Source organism: Emys orbicularis, chromosome 4 (genome assembly GCF_028017835.1).
Source record: "Emys orbicularis isolate rEmyOrb1 chromosome 4, rEmyOrb1.hap1, whole genome shotgun sequence".
In the NCBI taxonomy this organism is placed as follows: Eukaryota; Metazoa; Chordata; order Testudines; family Emydidae; genus Emys; species Emys orbicularis.
In genome coordinates, this window is record NC_088686.1 from 94,128,381 (window position 1) to 94,155,495 (window position 27,115).

Genomic DNA, 27,115 nt, shown 5'->3' on the forward strand with positions numbered 1-27,115 from the left:
ATTCTAATTATGAATTAAAATTTTCAAGAAGTCACCAGTGATGCATACCCAAATGACAGTGGCCCTATCTTGTGCTGAGAGATTGGGCCCTCCTGCAATCAAAACTCCATCAGTTTTTAATGGCTGATTTATTTCTAATCTGCAGAAGACAATAATTGCCATCTCCCATCTGCACTGGATTTAAGAGGTCACAACCCCTTCCTTCCCTATTGATAGCCTAAACTTTGAATAATTTATCTAAATCTCTAGCATGAACTACATGTCCGGGCAAGTAGGCCTAAATGTTGCCATCATGTGTGGATACCAGGATGGAAAAAACAAAGCAATAGCATTATCTAGTGTTCTTGGCAAAAAGCAATTCAGAAATGACTAGGACTATGTGCACCTAGCTCCTTACCCACAATTTCACATAGACACTTGAGCCCACTTATCAACCATTACCCATATAAAAAAGAATTAACAATGAAAAAAAATTAGGACATACTTTCAGCATGGTGGTTGGGAACTATTGTAGGGCAGGAGGAGCAACAGGCGTGACCACTACAGCCTTCTTAGCCATGATAGGGCTCTGAGGGTCAATATAAGAGCTGGTTTTAAATCCCACACCTATCCAATGGTATTGCTACAGTCCCCTCCTGGACTCCACAGGGTATATGGACTGTAATAAGGGAAGAGTGACAAAATGGTCCAATAGAAGATATTACCTCACCCACCTTGTCCCTCTAATATCCTGGGCCAGACACAGCTACAACACCACTGCATGCAATAAGGGAAATCGCTTAATTAGACCTCCTTCTATTATACATGCTCTGCCTGAAATTAGCCTATTCAATATAAAGAAATTCTCACTACCCAAATTCTCAGTAATCTCAGTCACTTGGGTGTTTTGTTTTTTTGTTTTGTCTCTGAACTCAGTGAAATCATTTTTTAGGCTTCTAAACTTCATAAAATCATCTAAATCCATGTTTAACCTTCACTGGGCACAAACATTGATCACAGGGCTTTAAAAAATACATTTATGAAAAACATATGGTTTCCTAAAATATCCATGGAGAATTAAACCCTTTTCAGATCTAAATTTGGCTTTAATTATCCTAAACATAATAGAAAATAGTCTCTCATTTTCCATAATATGTTGCATCAATTAAGAGTCAACAGTCATTTTAAGAAAGAGAAAAATCTAGTAAAGTATATTTTCCACAAAATAACTCCACAGAGACAATTTTCTGAAAATGTACAAGTTATGAAAAATCAAAATAAGCTATTTATGTTTTCACAATAGGTAAATTAAAAGATAATCCTTGGCCCAGATCTGAAACATCACATTATGAATTTATTGTTATTACAAAGCATTGGTTTTTCCTCCTTACAGGAGTCAAATCAAATAATTGTAGTGTTATAAATATTTTAAAGTCGCTTGTAATAGTAAAAGCTACTTTAAATGTATATTGTTTTAAGTCTATTAAAATACTATTTGAGAAAAATATTTCACATTTATTATAAATTATTTAAAGGAAAAAAGGCAGTAGTATCTTATATTCCCCTGACCTAACCATATGCGCACACACATACCACTAACTGATGGAAAATAAACAGAGCTTTCAATATCAATGCTTATTTTATCTTTGAGGCTTTTCCTTTTGGAATAATTACCTATGCACAAACTCTAGATGGCAACATTGCACTTATTGTACTTCTAAGACAAAATGTCACAGCCAGTCCCTACATATCCTCTTTATCAACATTTTATGTGCCACAGATCTATAGCCTCTTATTATAAGTGTAATGAAGCAGAAGTTATTGAAGCATTTTATTGATTGCTCAGATCACAAGTTTACTGTCATACTGAATTGGCACCTTACTTGCTGAAGCAAACTGCTGACACCTTTTTAAAAAAGTGACAACTACATCTATTTCATGACCAGAAATCCATTTTCATCTCTATCAAGACAAGAATGCAATTTTCACTTCATTTAACTGATGTTAGGCCTGCTCAAGGCATGACACTTAGAAGAAGACACAAGTTTAAGGTTCTTAAAATACTTCTAGTAACTAGAATGCAGCTTGGTTGTGGGAAAAAATTTCAATCATCACTCAAATCTATAAACAACTCAACATTCGAAGAATCACTTATCAAAACTATCAAGATACTAATTTTCTTTTTCAATTTCAAAATTACTGAAATGCTATTCTTATATTCTTTTAATAAGAAACTATGCTGAAATATTACAGCTATAGTATGAACTATTGCTGTTCAACAAAAAAAGTTTACTTTTAACAGAGGAGTGTTATGTGAATGGCCCCTATGTAGGACAAATGGACGGGAGACCTATTTTTTTTTTATGTATGACATACACATAATGAAATAAAAATACTTAACACCACTGCAATGATATGAGTCAGTACTATATACAATTAAGCAAGAAGGGTGTACAGCAAAGACAGAACATTTTTGTTTAAGAAAATCATTTTTACATTATTTAAATACAGTTTTTGATCTTTAATTTATGTTAAGATTATTATTTTTAAAATGCCACAAAAATCTACTACTATTGTACTGGATTTGGTGACCTTTTGAATGGAAATCAACTGTAAATCATTTCAGTGGAACAGTTACTATTCTTTCTGAGTTACTGTAATGCCAACCTTAGGCCAGGATGCAATTTTTTTTTTTTAAATAACATTAAAGTGCAGCGTATATTTTAAAGTGTAAACTTTTGACAAAATTGTGTGGTTATGTGTGCATAAAATTACATGCAAAATATGTGGATTACACAAAAATAGTAAACAAAAATAGTATATTAATGCATCAATTTCCTCCAACAAAAAATCCCAGGAAAAAGATTTCCCCATAACAGCTGGTTTATGTGACATTTATAATGGAAAAGTCCTGGTCCTGTGGACCCATTATGAAATAATTAAAGCTACTGCAACAGAAATCTTAGGATACAAAGGCACACTGAAGTCAGTGAAAACTTGTCTAGTAGTCATACTATGTATGTCTATTACTGAATATAATCAAGGAGAGTTATAAAAGGTAGCTAGAATGCATGCACAATAGGCAATTTCAGGCTCCAATATCTAAGTAAGTAGTTTCAAATTAAATGTTTTTTTTTAAAAATTAAAATGTAGTGTTAGTTCTCTTCTTATAGTTGCAATATTTTTGTTTAAATTTAGTACTATTTTATAGCTCTATACAACAAAGTGGTTGAAACCACAAGAATTATGGGGGCTGTTAGCGCAGCTCAGAATCAAAAATTGTAAAACTGATTAGATAAAATATAAAAAATTACTAATGGACTAATAATTTATATACCAGCAGTGATGTATTGTAGAAAGGTTCACAGACTCTTAACCATAGCAGCATTTGTCAATATTATCATATTTAAAACGGTGGGTGATAAGATCGTTCTATTCTTTTAGTCTCTCTTGTTTTTTCTTCAGTATTTTGCATACAAGAAGTCATTACTTTAAATACAACATAATTTGCATTGGTTTACATAACTAATTTCTATCACTGTAATTTCTGAGATAATGACTTTAGGAATACACAGCATAAATACCTCCTCCCCCCCGCCGCCCCACACCTACATAAAAAAACCACTTCAGCACAGTTTTGTTAACAGTTTTTTAAGCATAGGATAGAAATCTACAGCACTGTAGGTGAATTTCTGAATAAAGTATTATAGCAGTATTTTTCTAGAATCTCACAGAGTAAAGTTATAAAACATGCTCATCAATACTTTTGGGGCTTTTTAGGTCAACTAGTGATTTTCAAATGGAGTGTCAGGAATCTCATATTTTGGCATCACTTATTTTTATTTTTCAGTTTCTCTGTCATAATATATTTTGTGTTTGTTTACTGACAGAGCAATAGATGATTTATTGTGTGATTGTCAATGAAGAAAATGTTTAAAAATCATTAATATCATTTTAAAAGGTATTTCAGTCTTCTGTTTTGGCCTCTGTTTAGCTGTGCTAGGCCTGTGAATGACAGCTTCCCTGCTTGAAGCATACAGAAAGCACAGCCTTCCTCATTCACTGACAGTACTATGGCCTTTTCACACGTTCCCTCCACAGCAGTGTTTGTCCCCAAACACTGGAACCCAGCACAATGGCATTCCTGCTTCAACACCCCCACCAACAGTACAACTACATATCAAGAATGCTAATGAGATGGTACAGCCCCCATGGTTGAAAGTGTTATCTACATTTCATACTAACATGTTTATATTATTCCTACTGTTACTAATGAATTTAAGCTCTTGCACAGCTCTGAGCAATTTCATTTTGGAGATGTCTCTGTTTTAAGAACATATATGTTTTAAATACAAGCTACAGTAGCCATGCATGATATTTGAAAACATATACAGACACACACATAAAGACACACAAATATATATTACATATATAATACACAAAGGTTAAATGCTAGGTCTATTTAAGTATCTCAGGATTTTTGACAACCTGGGAGAGCATTTTTAAAGTCACATATTATAGTTACAACTCCATCATGTGAAAATTAATTACAAAATAATTCTGTCTGTAGTGCTGGATAGTTTTTGTATTTATTTTTTATCCAGAAAGTTGTATATTTTGCAGTCATGTCCTCTGAGGTTGATAAAATTTTACTGGCGTCCACAGGACATTACAACTTAATACAATTACAATACTCGGGACTCTACACAAAGAAAAAACATAAATGACAAGCTATTGTGATGTACCGATGTGTTATTTTCTTTTCTCTTGAGTTCAAAGAGACGTTTGAACCCTTCTCCAGCCACAAGTATCCTCTTAGTTTTACCTGATTACATTATAGTAAATAAGCAAGGTTAAGATACATAACTAATAAAGCTAGGAAATGGAGTTGAATATCCCCTCTGTTTTAACTGCTTTACTCCACCCTACCTCATTCTTAAGGAATGGCATTCAAAGTCTATCAACTCTCCTCTAAAGGTGATACAGGGGGTACAGCAGAATGATAAGAGTTCCTCCTTTTGACCTATGGACTGAGACATCTAATGCCATACTATAGGGCAGGAGGCAACAAGCTGATAATAGGCAGTCCACTGTGCAGCCTTTTGGGTCAACCAATGTGTACTATTTTTAATCCAGTAGGTGTATAACAATACACTTTGAAATTAAAATTAAAAACTACTTAAATTTTAGTGAAAGTAGCTCAGAATTATATTGCTATTGAGCTACTAATACTTCCAGGAGCTATTTAATCTCATTATTTCAACAAAGCATGTTGTCCCAGCAGAGTATTACCAGATCAAAGGGGTTTCTCCATATTTTTTCTTCATTTGTTCTTTATTTATTTAAATAAAACACAAATATAATACAAATCTCAAAATAACAGATAAGTAGAAAATTCAGTTAAGATTGTCAAGCAATGTCTAGATATACAGTGATTTGAAAACTGAACATGTTTCACATCATAGAGTTATACTGCTAGTCTGCCTAGACACAACAGAATGAATGAGTGAGGGCTGTGCCCCCTGCATCCCGTTTTTAGAAGAGTTGATAGTTTTCAAATGTCATTCCTCGACAATGAGGTAGGGTGGAGTACAGCAGGTAAAATTCAGGGGATACGTGACTCAATTTCCTAGGTTTATATTACTATGTATTTTAACCTTGCTTATTTATATTATAATCTACATATTTTTTAATGTTTAACTTATGTATAAATTATGGACAACATATGTAAACGCAGCCACAAACAAACTGATATTTCAAAATAATATGCTGTATTCTCTAATACTCACAGTACTCTGCATATGATTTCAATTATGTTCAATGCTAATAAAATTCCACCTTGAAAATGATTGGTAAAATTAAAAGGAAAAACATAAAAAGGCATTTCTGCTCTCTTTTTTATTTTTGTCTATGCTGTTATAATACCAGATACCACAAACGATTTACTTTTGACAGTGTTACATTAACTCAATGTTTCTCAACATTATTGTAATATTTTCAAAATACTTAACTTTCTTGTTTTACTTTTAATGCTTAAAACACTATTTTAAAATGCCTATAAAAATAATCTTCTGCTATTACAGAATTTTTGTGAACTAACAACTGGCATATATATACTCCTAATTGTAACCTTATATTACATGAATCTTAAAAACAAAAAAATATCTCCCAGGCATCTGATAATATGAACACATTTTGTTCTTTCTGAATCCAGGTGAATTTGTCTTCAAAGGTGGTTTCAAACTTTAATAAAAGTGTTCTTTTTCTGCTATTAAACTCTTTCCAAACTCATACTTTTGGGCAACACCAAAGAAATGATTAATCTAAGTTAAATTACTGGAAATTCATTATATTTTCTTTATAGGAGCACAAAAAGCAACCGACAAAAGCCTTTCACATCGTTTTTATTATAGGCCACTTTGTAATTCAGTTCCCCCCAAAAATGTTGCCCATTTGTGAGGGGTTAATTTATTTTACAGGTTAATGTATCTGTTAAATATTTTAATGAGTCATACTTGATAGATTTTTATGTATATTTTCTAAAAAGATTCAGTAATTATTTTCTTATCAGTTAGGACACTATACTGTACTATAATATTTTGTATTTCTGTACCATTCATGAGAGCCAGTATTCAATAGAAAATTTAAACATGATCACTGTATTTTTTTTTACTACGCTGCTAAAATGAGTCATGCATCTTTTGAAACAAGCTGATTTTAGCCTTTCTGCCTGTTTCTATTTTCTTGATTTCTTGTTGTTGACCACCATTAGCTCAAGATAGGAACAGTCTCTTCCAAAGTCAATGCTCATTTCTCTTTATGGATCTGACAGCAGGAGGTGCTGTATAAACAGTGAGACTGACACCCCATTTCCACCTCCCCTCCCCCTTCCCACACAGACTGATAGCATAATCTGGCTGATGCATTCATTCTTAACTCTGGGGCCTCGTATCACTTTTGAATCTGGGTTTCCTAGATGGCTGTTTAATGTAAAATTATTACTTTTCCTGGCAAATCTGCATACCTGCTATTTTCATAAATCATTCAACTAACTTAAAAAATTTGATTACTTTCATATTTATAAATCAAAAGATGTCAGACCTAGTTATTCTTAACAAGCCTAGAAATTCCATTTTTTATTCAAATTAATTAAAATACAATACCTTCAGACTAAAAAGTCATAAATATATCTGCATATCACTACATAATTATATAAATAAGCAGATAAAGCAAACATGCACTAACTAGGTCTCATAGTCTGAAACTATAACAAATCAATTAATACATTCTATAATCTAATCTCTGTAATTTATGCAAATAAAAATGTATTTCTGATATATTTATTTAATTGTGCATTTGTCAATAAAAGCCTATTGACTATCCTAAAGATAGCAAGTTCATTTTATTTTTGAGAATGTAACTCCAGTTATGTTTAGCTATTTTTTACTCAAAAATATTTCAACTATGGCCTTTATTTTGATTAGCCCTGTGTGAAGAAATATGAGACCATTTTTAATATTCAATGTGCAGAACAAGCTATTAATTTTCCTATGCAAAACGACTGCCTTTATAGGATTTCCACATAAGGAATGTCTCAGCTATGCACAGTGTGCAGCAAGAAAAGATGAGACATATGACATCCCACACCGAAAGACAGATACAATTAGCTCCATTATTGTTGGCTTTGAGATTATAGGAGAAGCATTTCCCTAACGGGTACTGGAGCTCATGCAATACTTGTCACACTTCTTTATGACACAGTGCCAATCATTGCCTTTACACAACTAGTACATTTTAAAATGAAAAAAAAAAGAAGAAGCACACTTTTAAAGAGTGGGACAAACTCACCTGTTTGCAATAGTTTTTTGCAGACTTTAATCGTTGGTGTAAGGCCAAAAGAACTCCATGGATATACATCTTTGCTCCTGAGGGGCTGAAACCTTCTCCCTTAGAGACCCAAACAGGTCCACGCAAAGGTGTGATGGAATTTTGCAGGCATTTGTCAAGCAGAGGAACTATACAAGAGAAAAAGGGAAAATACATTCTTTTGACCCAACTGAAAATACACAGCCTGAAATGCAGCCCCAACATCAGAACTAACTCTTAACATCTATTATTTATATCTGACCTGGGTTAAGTCTTGGAAAAGCAACTCCTGCATTACTAGTGGCCACCATGAAGGATGTATTTATATTGAGACACCCCCCATGTAAGACTCACAAGCTTTGTGAGCACACCTGAATAGTTCTGAAGTGTGCCTAACTAGCTGTACAGAGTGTCATGGTGTGCACTGATTGCCTTATCTTCTCATTTATCACAGATGAGTTGGAACCAACCTTGCTGAAATCTACTTGCATTGTCCTGATAAAATTGCAAGATCCATGTTGTTTCTGTATATAGTTTCCTGTTGAGGAGCTTATATATACCTAACATATTATACTTCAGGTTATTCATAAAATATAATCAACACTCTCATAAGCAATTTTGCAATAACCTTTTCATTGCCACTGCTTAAGCAACCAACTTTAAACAAAAACAAAAAACTGCTCAGTGTGGCTGTTTAAAAAATGAGGGGGGAAATCAAATGAAAAGATATATATAAATGGATTCATGGCAATAGGCGCTACAAGATTTTTCTTGCTATTTTTGGAATGCAAAACCATTCTAAAAGGTTTAATGCATTCTATTTTCAGGGACCTTATGCCAATATATGTGACAAACAAGGCAAGCACATTTTGGCTGCAGGCTTTATTTAGACGTGTGCATTTGACAGATATTTTGGATTTTACTGAATTGTGTAAATGACAGAGACCTTTCTTATATATATAGTAAAATAACATGGTATTTGACTATTTAGGGATATGAAATATAAAAGACATTTCTGCTCTTTCTAGGTTTAGGAAGAAAATTGACAAATAAATAAATACAAATATAAAGCACACTTGTGAACACATGCAAATAAAAGGAAACACTTAGTTTTAGCTCTAGTCAGTCTGTGGTCATTTCAAGACTACATATTGGGCATATATATGTAACATATTTATACATCTGTAGTAACCTCACAGGCAGATGAATACTAAGGAAGGGCTGCATGCATAGTCAACAAAGACAATGAGTGCATATCACTGGATACTTCACATATATTATGCAGACCAGGAGGCTAGTATGACATTCTGGAAATTGACTCACAATTAGACTCAACAGCTGTTCAACTCAACTGCAAAACCATGCAGAACCTCTTTGGTGATAATTTTTGGCTGAACTGAGCCTTTAGTAAAGAAACTATCAGAAGACAGTTCCCATGTAGTTGGTCACTTTAAAGTAAATGTAGGGGACACAACACACAGACTTAATTTAACATTAGATGTAGAGGATAATAATTAGATGAGCATACGGTAGATTAGATATTTACTTTTGCTAAAATAAATGTATTTTTAAGTGTACTCAGCACATTGTGTGGGCAAAAACAGAAAGCCATAGAATTGTTTGTTTGTTTGTTTTACAGAGGATATTACTGAGGGATAGCTCAGTGGTTTGAGCATTGGCCTGTTAAACCCAGGGTTGTGAGTTCAATCCTTGAGGGGGCCACTTAGGGATCTAGGGCAAAAACAGTACTTGGTCCTGCTAGTGAAGGCAGGGGGCTGGACTTAATGACCTTTCAAGGTCCCTTCCAGTTCTAAGAGATAGGATATCTCCATTTATTTATTTAAAAGAAAACATATATTTTTATGATACTCTTAGACTGCCAAACAAGCCACATGGCTGAGACAAAGTCATATGACTTAAAACAGTTTCACAGTATTGTCTTATCATCCTGTCACTAATCTTAGGCATCCTCTATTCGTGCAATTCTCAATTCTCCAACAGTGCAAGCCTCAAAATACTGTTTGACTGCTTCTTCCACAAATATCTGTGGACCTACTACTTCTGTGCCTCATTCTATGCACATAATGCCCCGAGCTGGTCTGCAAGGCCACTACAATCTCCTTAATGAAACCTCTCCTGAAATTCCAATTCTTCTATCATGTTGACAAGAAACTATGGCCCCCATTCAGCAAAGTAGATTAGCACACGCATAAATTAAAATGCATGAGTAGTTTCATTTAAATCAGTGGAACTACTCATGGGCTTAAAGTTAAGCACATACTTAAGCACCTTGCTTAATCAGGCCCTATAACATCAGGCTTGTAGAGTAATTTAGAAAATGTAATATTTAAATGTAAAGTTATTAATTTAAAAAATAATACACATATCATTGTGTGTGTGTAAACTGGCATCAATGACAAAGACAAGAGAATGGGAGGCAATATTATAAGATAAATGAGGCAAAGTAGAGACGGGAAAAAATCTGCAGGACCATAAAGGCATTAAAAAGAGCATCCTGACTCTATTGGAATCAATAGCAATATTCACTTTCACCTAAACGGGGCAAGATTTCACCCAAGAGAGTTGAACCTGATGCAGTGGAGAAGGGCCTATGTCCACAATCCTTGCATTTAAAACTAGTGATCATCTTAAAGGATAATACTGTAATAAATATACACACACATACTAGACTTATGGTGGCTGGCAGATACTTACCTAAGCCGAGATACTGACAGAAGTTGGCCCTGCTCACCCTTGATGTTCGAAAAAGGAAATGATGATTTTATATATAAACACATTTGCTTTATCAGGATGTGGTCATTCACTACTTCACCAGATTGTTTGTTGTTCCCATTTCCCCTGTCCTCCATCTCTCTCTCTCTGTTTTGTCTTTTTTGGTTTTTTAGAATGTAAGCGCTTTGAGGCAGGGCTTGTCTTATTTTGTGTTTGTATAGTTCTTAGCACATTCTGAGTGGCACCACAAGCAATAATAATAAATAAAATAATAATAATACGATTTTATGTCAGGCGTTTCATCAAAGGGTAACTAATAAAAGCAACATATTTGGGTCCAGAACAGCATTCTTACTTAGGACAGTGCCTAAGCACATGCTTAAAGTGAAACAAGTACATTACGTGCTTTCCTGAATCCAGACCTTATGGATTAATGTATTTAAAACATTTTAAATTATTCTGTATATGGTATAAAATGTAGGGTATATTTCCTTGACATTTAGCTGCCAAACACCTCGGAGGTAATACAAATAATTTAAATAAATATGTAAAGCCAATGTGAAAATTCAATAAAACTAAAAATAAAAAATTAGCTGTTCCCAAGGAATCAAGAATTTCCCAGAATTTCTGAAAAAACAGGGTCATATGACCCTGTTTGATAAAAAGAGATACAGCCTGTGACAGGCTGGCTGGCTAGCCGGCCGTTAAAGAGTAGTTGGCTTATCCTCGCCTATGACAGATCCGTCACCGCACCAGCTAATCCTGATTCGCTGGGACCCAGGTGGCTCAATTCAGTTATCAGACTCAATAGGGGAAGAGTTGGGTGATTTCCATAAAGGGCTGGGAGAACTCAGTTGGGGAGGGGAGCTACAGAAGGGAGGCTGTCTCATGTGATTGGTCCGGAAGGGAAAGGGCAGCATGAGAGGAGGCGGCTCATGTGATAATCCAGGAAAAGGCCACCCCCCCCAAGAAATTGGCTTGGAGATAGACTGGGAATAAGACTAGGGGAAGGACACCAGGGAAGAAGCTCTGAGGATCAGCAGCTCTAGCAGGAGCCAGGTCTGCAGGGAGAAAGTCTGGAGGGTGAGCACTCTATGAGTGAATGGGGCAGAAGGGTAGCCCAGGAGGAGTGGAAAATTATTTTATGTTGTTTGCATTAGAGACTGACACTTTACAGGGCCTCCCTGAGAGAAGGTAGGAGTGTTGTTGACTATTGTTGGAAATAAGAAGGAAACAGAGGTACAGCCACAGCTGCAGTGTGGCATAATAGACCACAGGGAGGAGGTGCTACTACATGGCCCAAAAGAGTACTTGAAATAGCAGCATGTTTACAGTAAATTGCATTTTTGAAAAGTAATAAAATATCTGCAGATTGAAATTTTTAGTTTATAAAACAAGTGTTTTCCTGTTGCTGTGGAATTTATCACAGATTTGTTGTAAAATCTAAGCTTTCGTTTATAAACAACATTAAGGATTAAATCTTGGGCCCACTGAAATTCTGAAATTGACTTCAAAGAACCAGAATTTCACCCAATGCTTTCAGCCCTGTGGTTACAAAGAAAAAAATTCCAAATCTGAACTGAATGTAAACTGATGCCATGTTGTTTTTCTGAGTCTGAAAACAGACAACTGTAAGAGGAGTGTGTGAAATGCCTCATGTACTGCAACTAGAAGTTAATGCTGAAGGCTAATTACAACATTAAAAATATTATTAACTATTTCACTGCTGATAACTTTAACAGAAATATAGCACTAATGTGCTTATGCATCACTATTGAAGGTAGTAGTAGATGCTGAGGGGACAGTAGTAAGGTAGCTGGTAGCTATCAAGAATTGCTGGAATGAGGAAGCCCCTAGTACCAAAGTAACACCTGCCTCTTGGATACCAAATTCTTAAAACACCTTCTACATCTTCCTGAAAACAAAAAGCCTCCACTGTCCTTTTCCGATGTGTCAAGAATGTCAGCTTCCCCCTGAACAACTACTACAATGAAATATTGTATCATCAATGTAAACAGGGCTGGCTCTACTGTTTTTGCCGCCCCAAGCAGCGCGCCGAATTGCCACCTTGGAGGGCGGGGGCAGTCCGTGTGCCAGTATAGCGGCATGCGCGTTTCCGCAGCGGCAGCTTCTGTCTTCAGCCGGAAGACAGAAGCTGCCGAATTGCCGCCGCGGGCAGCTGAACATAGAAGCTGCCGCCGAATTGCTGCCGCCCCCGCGTGCATGCCGCCCTAACGGCACACGGACTGCACCCGCCGTCCGCGGCGGCAATTCGGTGCGCTGCTTGGGGCGGCAAAAACACACGGACTGCCACCCCTTGCAGATTGCCGCCCCAAGCACCTGCTTGGAATACTGGTGCCTGGAGCCGGCCCTGAATGTAAAATCTGTAGTGCAATAGAATTGGAAAATTAGGGGCAGAATAAAACAAAATGGGCTAGATCATCAGCACGTAAACTATCAAAGCTCTATTAACTTCAATGGAGCTACAGCAATTTACTCAAGTTGAGGATCTGGCCCAATAATTTCATATCAAAATAAAAAACACAGTAAATACTGTACTAATTATATTACTCATTTTCATAAACATCTGTTCTGACCAGATACTCCTTGCCAAGATTCTGTTGGCAAAAGAGACAAGCTTTTGAGCTACACAAAGCTCTTCTTCAGGTCTGTGTACCTCGAAAGCTTGTCTCTTTCACCAACAGAAGTTGATCCAGTAAAAGATATTACCTCATCCACCTTGTCTCTCTAAAATCCTGGGATGAACATGGCTATAACAACACTACGAACGGGCCAAGATCGACTTTTTAACTATTTTCTCTCCAATTTTCAGCCTTATACAAGCTTGTATTTTTCCATGTTTTAAAAGTTATAACTTTATTTATTTCTCTACTGAAATAAAAGAAAATATTCCAGAGCAGGGGTGGGCAAACTAGGCCCGTAGGTCACATCTGGCCCATCAGACCATTTCATCTGGCCCTCAGCTCCTGCCGGGGAGCGGGGCCGGGGGTTTGCTCTGCTCTGGCGCTCCAGCCGGGGAGCGGGGTTGAGGGCTTGCCCTGCTCCACGTGGCTCCCTGGAAGCAGCCGGCATGATCCCCCTCCGGTTCGACCCCCCCTCCGGCTCGTACATAGTACGCGGAGGCGCGGCCAGGCAGCTCAGGGTGCCACCCTGTCTGCAGGCGCCGCACTCACACCTCCCACTGGCCGCAGTTCCTGGCCAGTGGGAGCTGCAGGGGTGGCATCTGCGGACAAAGCAGAGTGCAGAGCTGCCTGGCTGCGCCTTGGAGCCGGAGGGGAGATATGCTTCCAGGAGCTGCTTGCAGTAAGTACCACCCGGAACCTGCACCCCTGACCCCTCCCATGCCCCAATCCCCTGCCACAGCCCTGATCCCCAGGGCCGGCTCTAGGTTTTTTGCTGCCTCAAGCAAAAAAATTTTGGCTGCCCCCCCCCCCGCGCTTTTTTTTTGGCTTTTACACGTTTGCACTTTGCAGTTTTGTTTTGACTGTTTAAAATTTAAAAAAAAATGAAAACAGAGAATTTGTAGTTAGTGAAATAAAACAATTTCCTACTAGTGTAATTTTAACATTTAATTTTAACAAAAACACAATTACAAACAATTTGAGTTCAACTATTCACTGTAATGAAAAACGTTAGTGTCTTCCAGTTTCTCATAAATTAAAAGAATTTATATGAACTGAATTTTTCTGGTTTTTATACTTGTGTAGTCATTTAATTTTAACAAAAACACAATTACAAACAATTTGAGTTCAACTATACACTGTAATGAAAAACGTTAGTGTCTTCCAGTTTCTCATAAATTAAAAGGATTTATATGAACTGAATTTTTCTGGTTTTTATACTTGCGTAGTCTTTTAATAAGTCAGTGAAATCTAAATTTTTTGCAATAGTACTTTCAATTGAAATTAATGCCAGTCCTGACATACGATTTTGAGACATGGTGGACCTCAAATAATTTTTTAGTAATTTCAGTTTTGAGAAACTGCGCTCACCAGAAGCCACTGATACTGGTAATGTTAAAAGACTGCGTAATGCTATAGCAGTGTTTGGAGTGAAAAAATCATTTCTTGCTATAAATTCTAATACTTTTAGAGGAGAAGTTTTAGGACTTATTAGCTCAGATAAAGCTATTAATTCATCATACAATTCTACTGCATCAATGTCAGCAGCGTGATCAGTACTGAGCGCTAAATGTAGGTCTTGGCACTGCTTCATGAGGTCTTCTTTGGAAAACTGATTTTTAATATTTCCAATATCGTATAAAAATTCGAAAGTTTCACAATGACCATGCAACTGACAAAATCTTTCTTCAATGGAAGTTATAGCTACATCCAAAATACAATAGAAACATTCAACTTTAAACCTTTCGTTTGGATCAAGAATAGGATCATCATGAGCCTCATAACAAAACTGTCTTGTTTTTTTCCGAGGACGAATGAATTTTTGAGGTGCAAACATTGGTTCAAAATCAAGATCCTCTGCTATTGTTGTTGCTTCTTTGACAGTTTCTTCAAATCCTTCATCTGAACGGTATTTTTTTAAATATTCCAGCGTTTTATTCAAAATCATCTTTGCCTCGGATATGTCTATGGTTATGTTCTGCATAACTTTGCTGGTCAAATTAATTTGATTTAGAATATTGTGCCAAATAACCGTGCAACATGAAAATTGAAACTGCATCATTTTCTGAGCCAATGTTTCAGCTTCATGTCGAAATGAAGGACCATACGACAAGTCCTGGCTTATTTCGAATAGTGCATCGTAAATCTCTCCTGATGAATATCGGAATGGTCTAATAGCTTCTATCCTGCTTTCCCATCTAGTTTGACTCAGAGGTTTAAGTGTGAGTTTTTGTTCAAGATGCTTCTTCAAGACTGCCCAACAGTGTGTGGAAGCACTAAAAAAGTTGTAAACTGCTTGCACTGTGGTAAAATATGAAACGGCATCTTTAGATGATTTGGCGGCATCACTGACAACCAGATTGAGCGAATGCGCATGGCAAGGAATAAAAAAAGCTCGATTGTTTAAATTCAATATTCTTTGCTGTACACCTGCATGTCGTCCTTGCATGTTTGAGCCGTTATCGTACCCTTGGCCGCGCATATTTTCTAAAGGTATTCCATAGTGTTCCAATCTCTGTAGAATTACTTCTGTGAGGGCTTTCCCAGTAGTTTCATTCACTGGTATAAATTCTAGAAAGTGTTCACAAATTTTCACTTCTGCATTTTCATCAATTTTCAGACATCGTAAAACTATTGACATTTGCTCGGTTTTGCTCAGATCTTGAGTACAATCAACTATAATTGAGTAATATTTGGCATGTTTCAAATTTGATAAAATTTCATTACGCACTCCATTAGAAATTAATTCTATTATCTCATTTTGTGTATTTTTACCCAAATAATGGGTGTGAATTTCTCCATCTTTCACTCTTCGTACATGCTCAGCCATAACATTATCAAATTTTGCCAATAACTCAACCAATTTTAAGAAATTTCCATTGTTATTCTCATATAAAATATCCGAGGATCCACGGAATGTGAGGCACTGTTCGGCTAGGAAATTAATGATTGCCAGGAAATGTTCCAACACTGCTTGCCAACGTAGAATTTCTGAATTTAGTTGACGTTGCTGTACCGCATCGATTGTTGTACCGGTACGTAATCTGTTTGACAGCTCAATCCAATTTGTCAATGAGCGTAAATGATTTTTTGATGTTTCATGTTCTTTCAAATGCTGATGCAAATTTGGCCAGTCATTAAAACCTGCAGTTGCCAGAAAAATGTCCGAGTTACAGAACAGTTTGCAGCAAAAACAAAAAACTACATCTTTGGTCTGTGAATACACTAACCACGATCTATTAATTTGTTCCCCATTTTTCATTTTTTTCTTCATACTGGATGGCATAAATCGATGATTCGACTCATTAAATGGATATTCAAATGTAGGATCTAGTTTTGAAGGACCTTTTTTCACAATAATAATTCGCATTGTATCAGTAATTATTGTCGGCCATGTACTTGGATCCGATCCTGTGTCAGTCTCTCCACCTTCCAATAATTGTTCTTCAGTTTTAGATTTGGATAACAGTTCATTTCTGGACTCTTCAGCTGAAGTAGTAAATCTTTGGCTGGATTGTGATTGTTCGTCTTTATCAGTTAGTGAAGATTATCTTTGGTCAGATTGTTGTTCATCTTTATCAGTTGATAAAGGTAATCTTTGGTTCGATCGGTCTTCATCAGTTGATGAATAATCATCTTCAATGCATTGTTTAGAGCTTTCTCCTTGATTGTCGACTTTTTTAAAATAATTTTTTGAAGTACGAGATAGTTTTTCTAATTCTTTTTGCCGTTTCTCTCTTTGTTGCCAGTAAGCAGCACCAGAAAGTCGTTTTCGTTTTTGTCCCGGCATTTTAGCCCTATAACCACTGGCACCGACGTGAAACAGAAATTAGCGTGAATGGCGCCGATAGGGCAGCACAGTACACACATGTAATCGTGATTTGAGTGACCGTGTCACAACGTGACATGATATTTTTCACGTCACACTCCTATTGCACTACTGTACTTGCCGTAGGTAAGGCGCTAGTCATTGGGGCGAGAGAGCTCCCCATGAGCTCGGATACACACTGGACCCAGCCCTGCTGGCATTTTCCCAGCGCTGAGGCCACCCTGCTGGGAGCCCGAGGGGCATGCAATGGAGAGAGCTCTGGGGCTGGAGGAACCAAGGAAGAGGTGCTGGGCTTGCTGGGCAGATGCTGCCCCTCTCTGCCAGGTCGCTCGCCCCCTGCAGGAGGGGAGGCAGAAGGAGACTCCAGGCACTGAAGTGCTGTGAGGGGCTGGGGAGGGAGGCAGCAGCCTCTGGGGCTCCAGCAGGCAGAAGCTCCCCAGGGGCCCTGGGGACCCTCCCGCCTGGCCCGACTCTTACCTTGCTGCGGATCTGGCCTGAGGTGGAGTCATCTCCGGTCACCGCCGCTCCCAGGGCCAGGGGTTGGGGCTGCTGCTGGATCCCAGCCCTGCTCATCCTTGGGCTTCGCCTTGGCCCTGGCATGAGCTGGGCTCAGCCCGGGCTGCCGCTTCGCTCCCCTCTCCCCTCCCCTGGCAGAAGGCGGCGCAGAGAGGAGGAGGAGGAGGAGGCAGAGGCGGGGACAAGCCGAGGAGGAGCGGACTGCCCGGGCGCCATGTTCCCCCGTCCTCGGCAGCCGGAGCAGGGCCGCGCTACCGGCTCCCGCCTGAGGGGGGAGGGCGCTGCCCGCGGGAGAGCGGCGCTAACAAGCCGAGGAGCGGCCCGTCCTCTGCAGCCGGGGCAGGGCCGTGCTACCGGCTGCCGCTGCTCTCCCACTGTCAGCGCCCACCCCCCAGGCGGAGCCGGTAGCGCGGCCCTGCCCCGGCTGCAGAGGACGGGCCACTCCTCGGCTTGTTCGCGCCACTCTCCCACAGGCAGCGGCCACCCCCACCCCCAGGCGGGAGCCGGTAGCGCGGCCCTGCCCCGGCTGCAGAGGACGGGCCGCTCCTCGGCTTGCAGCGGCGGGGACAAGCTGAGGAGGAGCTGTCCGTCCTCTGCAGCCGGGGCAGGGCCGCACTACCGGCTCCCGCCTGAGGAGGGGGGGGCCGCTGCCCGCGGGAGAGTGGCGGGGACATGCTCCCCACTTAGCCAGCTCCGTGCCCCGCTGCACCCGGCAGCAGAACAGGATCCAGCCCCGTACATTTTGCCGCCCTAGGCACCTGCTTGTTTAGCTGGTGCCTAGAGCCACCCCTGCTGATCCCCCTCCCTCCTGCTGAACCCTCGATCCCAGCCCAGAGCCCCCTCTTGTACCCTAAGCCCCTCTTCCCCAGCCCCACCCCAGAGCCCGCACCCCCCTCCCGTGCCCCAACAGCTTGCCCCATCCCTGATTCCCCTCCTGCCCTACGAACCCACTGGTCCCAACCCAGAGCACCCTCCTAAACCCCAAACTCCTCATCCCTGGCCCCACCCCAGAGCCCACACCCCCAGGCAGAGCCCTCACACCCCTCCCCTGTACCCCAACCCCTAGCCCCAGCCCTGATCCCCCTCTCGCCCTCTGAACCCCTCAGTCCTAGTCTAGAGCCCCCTCCTGCACCCCAAAAAAGTCCATTATCAGATGTCTGTTTCCCCACCCCCACCCCAGAGCCCTCACCCCCACTGTACCCCAAACTGGAGCCCCCTCCCACACTCTGAACTCCTCATTTCTGGCCGCATCTGCAGCCGGAGCTCTCACCCCATCCCGAACCCCTACCCCCAATTTTGTGAGCATTCATGGCCCGCCATACAATTTCCTCAGGCAAAAAAGTCTGTCCACCCCTATTCCAGAGTCACTAAAGAGCAACTATAAAAGTACAAAAGAAATCTCTGTGCAATATAGTTTATATGGGAAGAGGGGAAGAAATTCGGAACAACTAAGTGTTATATGAATATGCCAGGAGAAGATTGTACCTACATCAAAACAAACAAATAAATAAAAATTATTTAGGTTCATCAGTATTGGTGCTATTGAGCTTCTGGTTTATGAAGGTTCTATCAGGAATTCTTAGCTCTATACCTGAAAAATTCATCACTGGTCAAAGATCCTTTCAAAAATGGTATGACATAACATACATTGTCTGGCTATAGGAAAGGAGGACAGGAGACACTTGATATGGATTTAATCAGGCTGCAACTTTATTATTAGATGTCTGGGAGTACTCAGCAGATAAAAGTGTACAGTGCATGCAACTCCAAGTTTATTCAAATAACTACACGGGGCTTCCACCAGCCCCCCATTTTCCATCCAGGTCCCCCAGCCAACCCATGGCTTGGACCTTACCATCCATCCCCCCAACTCGTAGGAGGGTTAAGGTGGGCTATAAGAAATGGGGGTTGGCTCCTTGCCGTACCAATCATAGGAGTCCCCAACACACACACCCCGGTCCATTTCTTTAACCAGCACCTCCTTTTAAGTCCTTTATCAGGCCACTGGATGCCTTCCTTATGGAGTACCTACACCGGACAGCGGCCTCACACTTACAAAATAAGTTGTGACATATAGCCTAACCATTTTTTCTCCTCACCAGAAAAGGTCCACCCTGACACCCACTGTGGGAAAGGCAAAAAAACCTCACTCCACCGAAGCCAATATAGTGGTGAGGGGAAAATTGCTTCTCAGCCCCCCTAAAAAGGAGTGACTAGCAGGTCCTAACCAAACCTGATATTCGCACCTCGAGGGGAGGGAGGTTGGGTGCTGCCTTGCCTGCTGAATGGAGAAAGGTCTTCCCACATGCAGGGCTTGCACCTTTAAAGCCTTCTGAACCTTATATTCCCTGGGGGTGAGTCAGCACCGCAAAACTGACCACCACCCACCTTTTTTGAAGCAGTTTCTGACCTTCTTCTCACCCCACCCCACCCGCCAAAAAGCACTGCTACCTTCCTTTGGCAAGCCCGGACAACGTTCTCCCCGCTTAAAGGTGCCGTGCGGTCATTTGTGTTGGTCTCAATTCTGGTAACTGACATAGTTATAATCGGTTGTCTGAGTCACCTAGACACAGGGCCATAAGACATTCTTTGATGAGTGGCCACACACTGAAAACTATTTCATCTTGATATAGTTCTAAGGATTTCTATCCTCCTCAGTGCATTATGTAAAATACAGTGGAGAAGGTCTGAATCGCTGCCCTCCTGAAGAGCAGTAGAAATTAATATTGAACTTTCATACATTTCTATGGAATTAAGAGCTCTGTACAGACCACAGGCTGCAAAATGAAGCAAACAGAGCACTCAAGCAAATTTTCCAGAGATTTTAGAACCTTTTCTGAAGTGCTGTATAATCTATTCAATCTAATCTAATCTGTTCTCTTGATTTTAATAAGTGCCCTGCTTCAATATTCCAAATTCTCTCTACTGGAAGCAGCGCACTTATTAAAATCAAGAGAACACTAATAATCCCAGTTCAAAGGTTAACCTTTAAGTAAGATCTTTCTTTATGGATCATGAAACTCAATGACTGTGTGTTCGCCTTGGTAAAGGAAGACAAAGGCCAGTCCCTGGAAAGAATATGAATCAGCTAATTCGGAGGTACAGATACAGGTGGGCATGATGAACAAGTGTCATAGATTTAGAGCCACTCTGAAGGATGTTTTGAATGCTTGAGAGTGAACGATAAAATAAGACAAATGGAATATCTTGTTTAGAAAATGAAATGAACCAAGAAGGAAATTAGTGCTTATGGGAAGGACGGTAATTTATGTAAAAAATACAGTGTGGGGGTTGAAAAGGATTTTTAAAGGGACTGGTAAAATCCCTTTTCCCTTTCATCTCTCTTTAAACTTTTCCAAGCATGCTATATGCAGAACTTTATAAAGAAAGCATTAGCACATATCTATGTACTTTCTTTCCTAATCATTCCATTGCTGCTGTACCTCTCCTATGTGGCAATATTACTCCCAGATCTTCAGCCATGGGGAAGGAGAAAGTGAACAGAAGAAGAAACTGTTTTGCTCCTTCACTAAGGTCACTAGGTTAAATACTTTAAGTGTTAAGAAATATTAGAAGTAAAATCTGTCCCTTACTGACCCGGTGGGACAAGTTATATCATATGACAGAAGCACAGTTGCTAACTTTCACGCAGTAAATAAGCACCCCGACTTTCACAATAAGCCAAAAATCAAGCTAATCCCATTTCAAAACAAGGCCAAAACAAGCCAATCCCTAAGAACCACAAACCTCTATGTACACCCCTGACTCTCTCCCCCCCTTTCCCCTGCTTGCCCCCGCTTGCCGGGAGCCGATCAAAAAAAAGAAGCAACAAGCTGCAACAAACTGCAAGCCAAACAAGCAACAAGCCAAAAACTAGCCAAGAAGCAACTCACAAGCCAATTAAGCCAAAAACAAGCCCAATTTCTGCATTTTTTTCACGGGTTTGACATGTCTGGACAGAAGGTGAACTTCTTGAAGAAGATAGTACTTTTGCACTGATTCTAAGAAAACAGACTAGAAATATATTATCTCTAAAACCCAGGGACTTAAACGTAATAAAGGTAATAACATAAATAACGCATGGAATGTAAAGTGAAAACCTTCCAGTGTGACTGATATGAGGCAAAAGCAGCTTATTTCTGTGTTCTTGGTGTATTTTTTTAAACATGCTGCAAGAGGTGGTAGTGCAGATGATGATGATGAAATAGAATAATGGAACAAGATGAAATCTGGAAAAAATAGGATACCAACACAGAATAGACAGCATTTTTGCCAGAGAATGGGGAAACAGACATCTGGCAATGGACTTCCCCCCCCCCCCCCCCAAATGAAGAACTGAGAACTCCAGAAGTTCTCAATTAGTGTAGATATCGTAGTATTATTGCCAGATTTTTCTGCTAGGGCAAGTCTATACTACAAAATTAAGTCAACCTAAGTTACGTCAGCTTACAGTCACTGCTGTAATTAAACTGCTTTTGCATCTCCACACTACACTCCTTGTGTTGGCAGTGCATGTCTTCACCAGGAGCACTTGCACCAATTTATCTGTCAGTGTGGGGCATTGTGGAACGGCTTCTGAAAGGCAGCAACAGTTAATGTAAGTAAGTGTCTACATTGACACTGCATCGACCTAACTACATCTACGTAAGCACTACGCCTCTTGTGGAGGTGGAGCTATTAAGGTGGTATAGTGGGCGAGTTACATTGGTGGAAGTTGCATTTTAGTGTAGACACTTACCAGGTTAGATGGATCGATGTAAGCTGCCTTACGTTGACCTAATTCTGTACTGTATTCCAGGGCCTATTGTTTTAGGGTATATCCTATAATACTACAATCATTTTTTAATATTGCCACAAGTAACGGTAGCAGAACAATAAGAATTATCTCATCATCAGATTTTTTTAAAACTGTTGGAAAAAAAGCTTTAAATATGACTGAAATATGGAGAGGAAAAATTCATCATGCAGCTCCTTAGATACCAAGAAAGACTTTCTCAAAGGAGCCGAACAGTATATTTTACAGAGAGAGTGAGTGTGTGTGTGTGTAGTATGAGTTGAGTTGGTGCTAATGCACACATGTGCTTGACTGCATTTCCCCCCTATTTTTAGTAACAGTTATACAGCTCTAAGTCCCAAAGCAACTGGCATACACTATCCAAAAGTGTGGTCTGCAGAGGGAGACTGAATGATGGAGAGCACACAGTTTGCTATGTTGTTTAAATTATGTCACTGTATTTTTACTCAAACAAAACTAATCTAACAGCTGCTGTGTACTTTTGTTTACATGCTATATGTCAAATCTTATTGTCCCTAAGGTACTTATGAGAGATGTTTTAGCAGTCATTTTCTTAAATACTGATGCCTATCCGAATTTGGATTTTTCCACCATTGAACAGAATGACAAGCACACGATTGCTGTACTTAAAGCAATCTTTCACAGCTGCTTTGCTTTTTCAGTGATCCCATTAAATTGACGGCATATGCCTGTGGGGTCTACACTGTTACCATACTGCTGAACAAGATGTTGATTTGTACAAAACAATCTAATAGAACTTGGCTTTATTGGGGGGAAACAGTTTGTAGGTTATTCTTTATTTTAAACTGAGTAAAATATAATTTATGAACTTGTCTCTCTGTGACTTTACTGCACAACTGGTTATGTTAATTCTTTAGATATGGGTGCATTCCATTCTGAAACTCAGTGGTTAGTAGGCATGAACACTATGAAGTCCCCTTAGTTCCTAAAATGCAGCATGAGTCATGTCTTTTCTTAAACTGAATGAAGTAGCTGTGCATTAAATATGCTGGCACATCTTCTGCTTGAGCAAGTGGACCGAAATGGTGTGAATTGTTAATGCCTTGCTGCTTTGGTTCACGGCTTGTGATTGATCATTTGTAACTATATCTACTCCTTGTTCCATGAAATCAAGTATGGAGTAATGGGTTCATCAGATTTTTGGGTTAAATTGAGAGTGAAGAGGTACTGTGTGTAGAAATAAGACTTGCCATGTTTGGGGCTGGCCTTGTAACAGCATGGAATCTAAAGGCGATATTCAAAACCACTTCACTCATCATACGCTTACTGATTCTGAATAGGGTCCATTTGCAGGGGACATTTTGGTAGTTTTCCAATACACTTTATGCCTCTCTCTACTTCCACCACCCTGCACTTTTTTTTTAAATAGCAGAGGGTATAACAGGTCAATGTACAAAATTAATATATTTAAATAACTTGCTATATAAAAGTAAAAATAGTCTGGGACTGAAATATCCAACCCTCCTCTCATGTTATTAATTGTTGGTACCATCAGAATAGCAAGTAATTCCAACTACCCTGAACTCAAAGAAGTGCTTGTTAGGTATTCAATACTATAACACACTACTTTTTAAAAATTCTATTGTAATGAATTAGGCCTCAAGGCACAGAAAAAGAGCTATACAAGCCTTCAGTTAGCTTCTCAGTCCACTCACATGCAATGGTGACACATTTTGCTAGACATTACAACATGGCTTGTGACTTTGCAAACAGGTAGCACATGGGACCACTGTAAATAAAAGCCAACAGCAAAAGTGACAACTTGTGATGGCCTGCAAGAGTAATCGTGTTACAGTATCTCCTGATAACATGGAAGATAATGTGTGTCTCTACCAACCTTCCTACAAGGCTCACCAATGTAATTGTTACAAAAGCCTCACTGCACTTTTATGTGTCATCTAACCATCCCTAATTACTTTTATCAATTCAAAGTGAAACATGATCACCAGCTTCAATAGCTCTAAAACAATTCGTAAAAGCTATGTAACTAAACATAGCATGTACCAGTTTACCTTTGAATAAATGAATCACTATAATTACATACTTACAATTTTTTACCTGTTCTTATGAATACTTATATCATGGTAGTACTTAAAAAGATGTTAGTATGAAAGACAACCAAGTTAAAAAACAGCCTTAAACTCATACCTTTTAAAGCACAAAATTCAAGCACCAGAAGTGATACATATAAAATGATTATAGTAGTTATATTTTCTCATTTAAAAGTTGAGATATTAAAAAGATTTAAAATCAAAATGCTAGAAGATGTTTTGTATTGTATTCATAACTGGATCTAACAATATCTGTCCTCATTTTTTAAAGTGTCATTCTGTTTACAGCCCTCTCTTGTCCAAATTTGTCACACATCATTACAGTAAATGGAGTAGAGTGGAGTGTATTGCATATATGTAGTGTGTGTGATTATGTACCTATATGTTAAAATACAGCAACAGATGTATGATGCAGTACATAGATATTTAGTCTACTATCTATATAAGATTGTTCATATATCTTATTTGTTTAATATTTATTCTAACTGAAAATAACTACAATACAAACTTATAGCAGGCTAAAGCCTGTAAAAGTTTTAATTTTCTTGAATGTTTCATACCCAAGCTGTGGTGACTTGTCTGGCAGGCTATTGCAAGTAATCTTGACTGAGGAAGAAACTGCTTTTTTCAGAGCTCATTTTAAAAGAGCTGTCTTCCTTTTTTACCTAATAAATGATTTAACACGTTTTTAGCACTGAACAAACCTCCACTGGTTCAAAATTTTGATTCAGGCAAAGGCTCTAATGTTCAGATGCTTGTCTGACAGTTTTCTGAACTAGGTAAACCCATGACCCACTCTCCCTGTAAGCCTACTATTGTGTGAGAAGGATTCCCCAGTCCTCTCCAGCAGCTGCAGTGCTCTCCAGGGGAGACCACACCCATGCTAGTCTTTTGAGGAGACTATAAAGCTCTTCCCAACTGAAAAATAGGCTTGGGGAGTGTGTGTGGGGGAGAAGGCTAAGGAAGGGTTTGTGCCTTTCTGTCCCACCCTTCCATCACTCTGAATGAAGCTCTGCATTCCTCCCCAGGAACAGTTGGGATAGGTACTGAGCTCACTTCTGAATAACTCAGTTATGCAGTTTTCCCTGTTGAGCTTTCCTAGACTACATAGTATTCTTCGAAGACTCGTTTTATGTGAAATTATTGTCTTTCCAGGAGCAATGTACCCCACAAAACACTACTACCTGGAAGTCAGAGAGCAGCAACAGCAGTAAGATAAAGTTCTGCCAAACTGAGGTAAGCTGTCCAGCATCAGAGATTAATCAAAACTCTGTGAACCTCAAAAAGCAATAATACTGAGATACCAGAAAATAATTTTGCCAGGCATTTTAGGTTACAATATAAACCAAGAGTGCAGACACTACCAGAAATTAAGCTTTCTTTCTTTCTTTCTTTCTTTCTTTCTTTCTTTCTTTCTTTCTTTCTTTCTTTCTTTCTTTCTTTCTTTCTTTCTTTCTTTCTTTCTTTCTTTCTTTCTTTCACTATCATTTAAATGCATGAAACCAAAATGCTCTTAGAATGTCAAAACTGTCCTTTAAAAGTTCATAAAATGTCAACATCAGTCTTTGCATTTAACTCATCCAATAAAAGTTTTCTCATTTTCCTTTCCTGAAGGTGGCACTGTTGATGGTAATGTGTATAAGTGGATTCCAGCATTCTTAAATACATAATTTAAAAAAAAAGGGAGGTAGTCTAAAAAAAAGTTCAGATTCTAGCACTTAGAGGTCAGACTGGTGTATCAGCTATAAGTGTGATGTCAGATTACAATATTTTTCAAAACTATGTAGTATATAACATTTCTGGTACCTATGTTATAAAAAAAAGCTTTAGAAGGTCTTGTACAGATTCTGTTTACTGTATGTTTTTATTACTACACATTCTGTTGACAATTTATTGTCATACCAAATAGGCCTAACTCTCTATGTCATTGTAGACATTTTGAAAGTGAGTAAAATGCTACCTTCCTGATTTAGTCACATTTTCCACCTACTTCGAATAGTAGAAAATCAGACCCAGTCATTTTTTCAATGCATCACCAATATACAAGTCTCCAGTACTAAACTTTTTGCAGATCGCCTATGACAGCTTAAGAGATAAAATGGTACGGTCAAAAGATTTCACTGTAGAGAAAAGACATCACATAATGACTAATTCAACAAACACATAGCTAATGTAGAAAGCAGAGTTCCCACAAAAAAATCAGGATTAATCTTCAAAGCTATGGAGTCCAGTAGACTTTCATTGCATTAGCAGCCTAATTTCATATGTATCAAGCTTTTTAAAACATACTGTATAGCAGGAAATGTACTCAGGTACAATAGCAGCCAACCTCGTGATGTTGTTAGACATAGTACAGTGTAATCCTCCATCCCCAACTGTGCCAAGTTTACACACATTGCAGCTGAGGATGGAGAGTGAAAAAGTGGTTCTAAGCCACTTTCCTGCACTGCCAAACCTGGGGCCAGCCAAGGGCTGAAATGGCCCCTGGTGGAACTTAGACAGGTCCAGGGTTGTGTCACCTCTTGTGTCTGCTGCGCCAGCCAAGAATCTGCCAGAACAGTGTGAGCTCTGGCCCATTCTTCCCCTCCCTGCTCCTGGCATACCCTCTACACAAAGCAGGGGGCTTGGGGATGTGTGGAGCTGGCTACACTGGCTTTGCACAACCCAAGAATATCCCTGTGTA

At 39.2% G+C, this 27,115-nt stretch overlaps 1 protein-coding gene across 1 annotated transcript in view; it reads right to left on the reverse strand.

Moving 5' to 3' along the window:
- DCDC1 (doublecortin domain containing 1) overlaps positions 1 to 27,115 on the reverse strand; it is a 382,673-nt gene that overhangs the window by 305,950 nt on the left and 49,608 nt on the right. Inside the window, exon 8 of the mRNA XM_065403326.1 lies at positions 7,828 to 7,994. Within this exon, the coding sequence (XP_065259398.1) occupies positions 7,828 to 7,994 (167 nt within the window). The remainder of the gene's footprint in view (positions 1 to 7,827; positions 7,995 to 27,115) is intronic.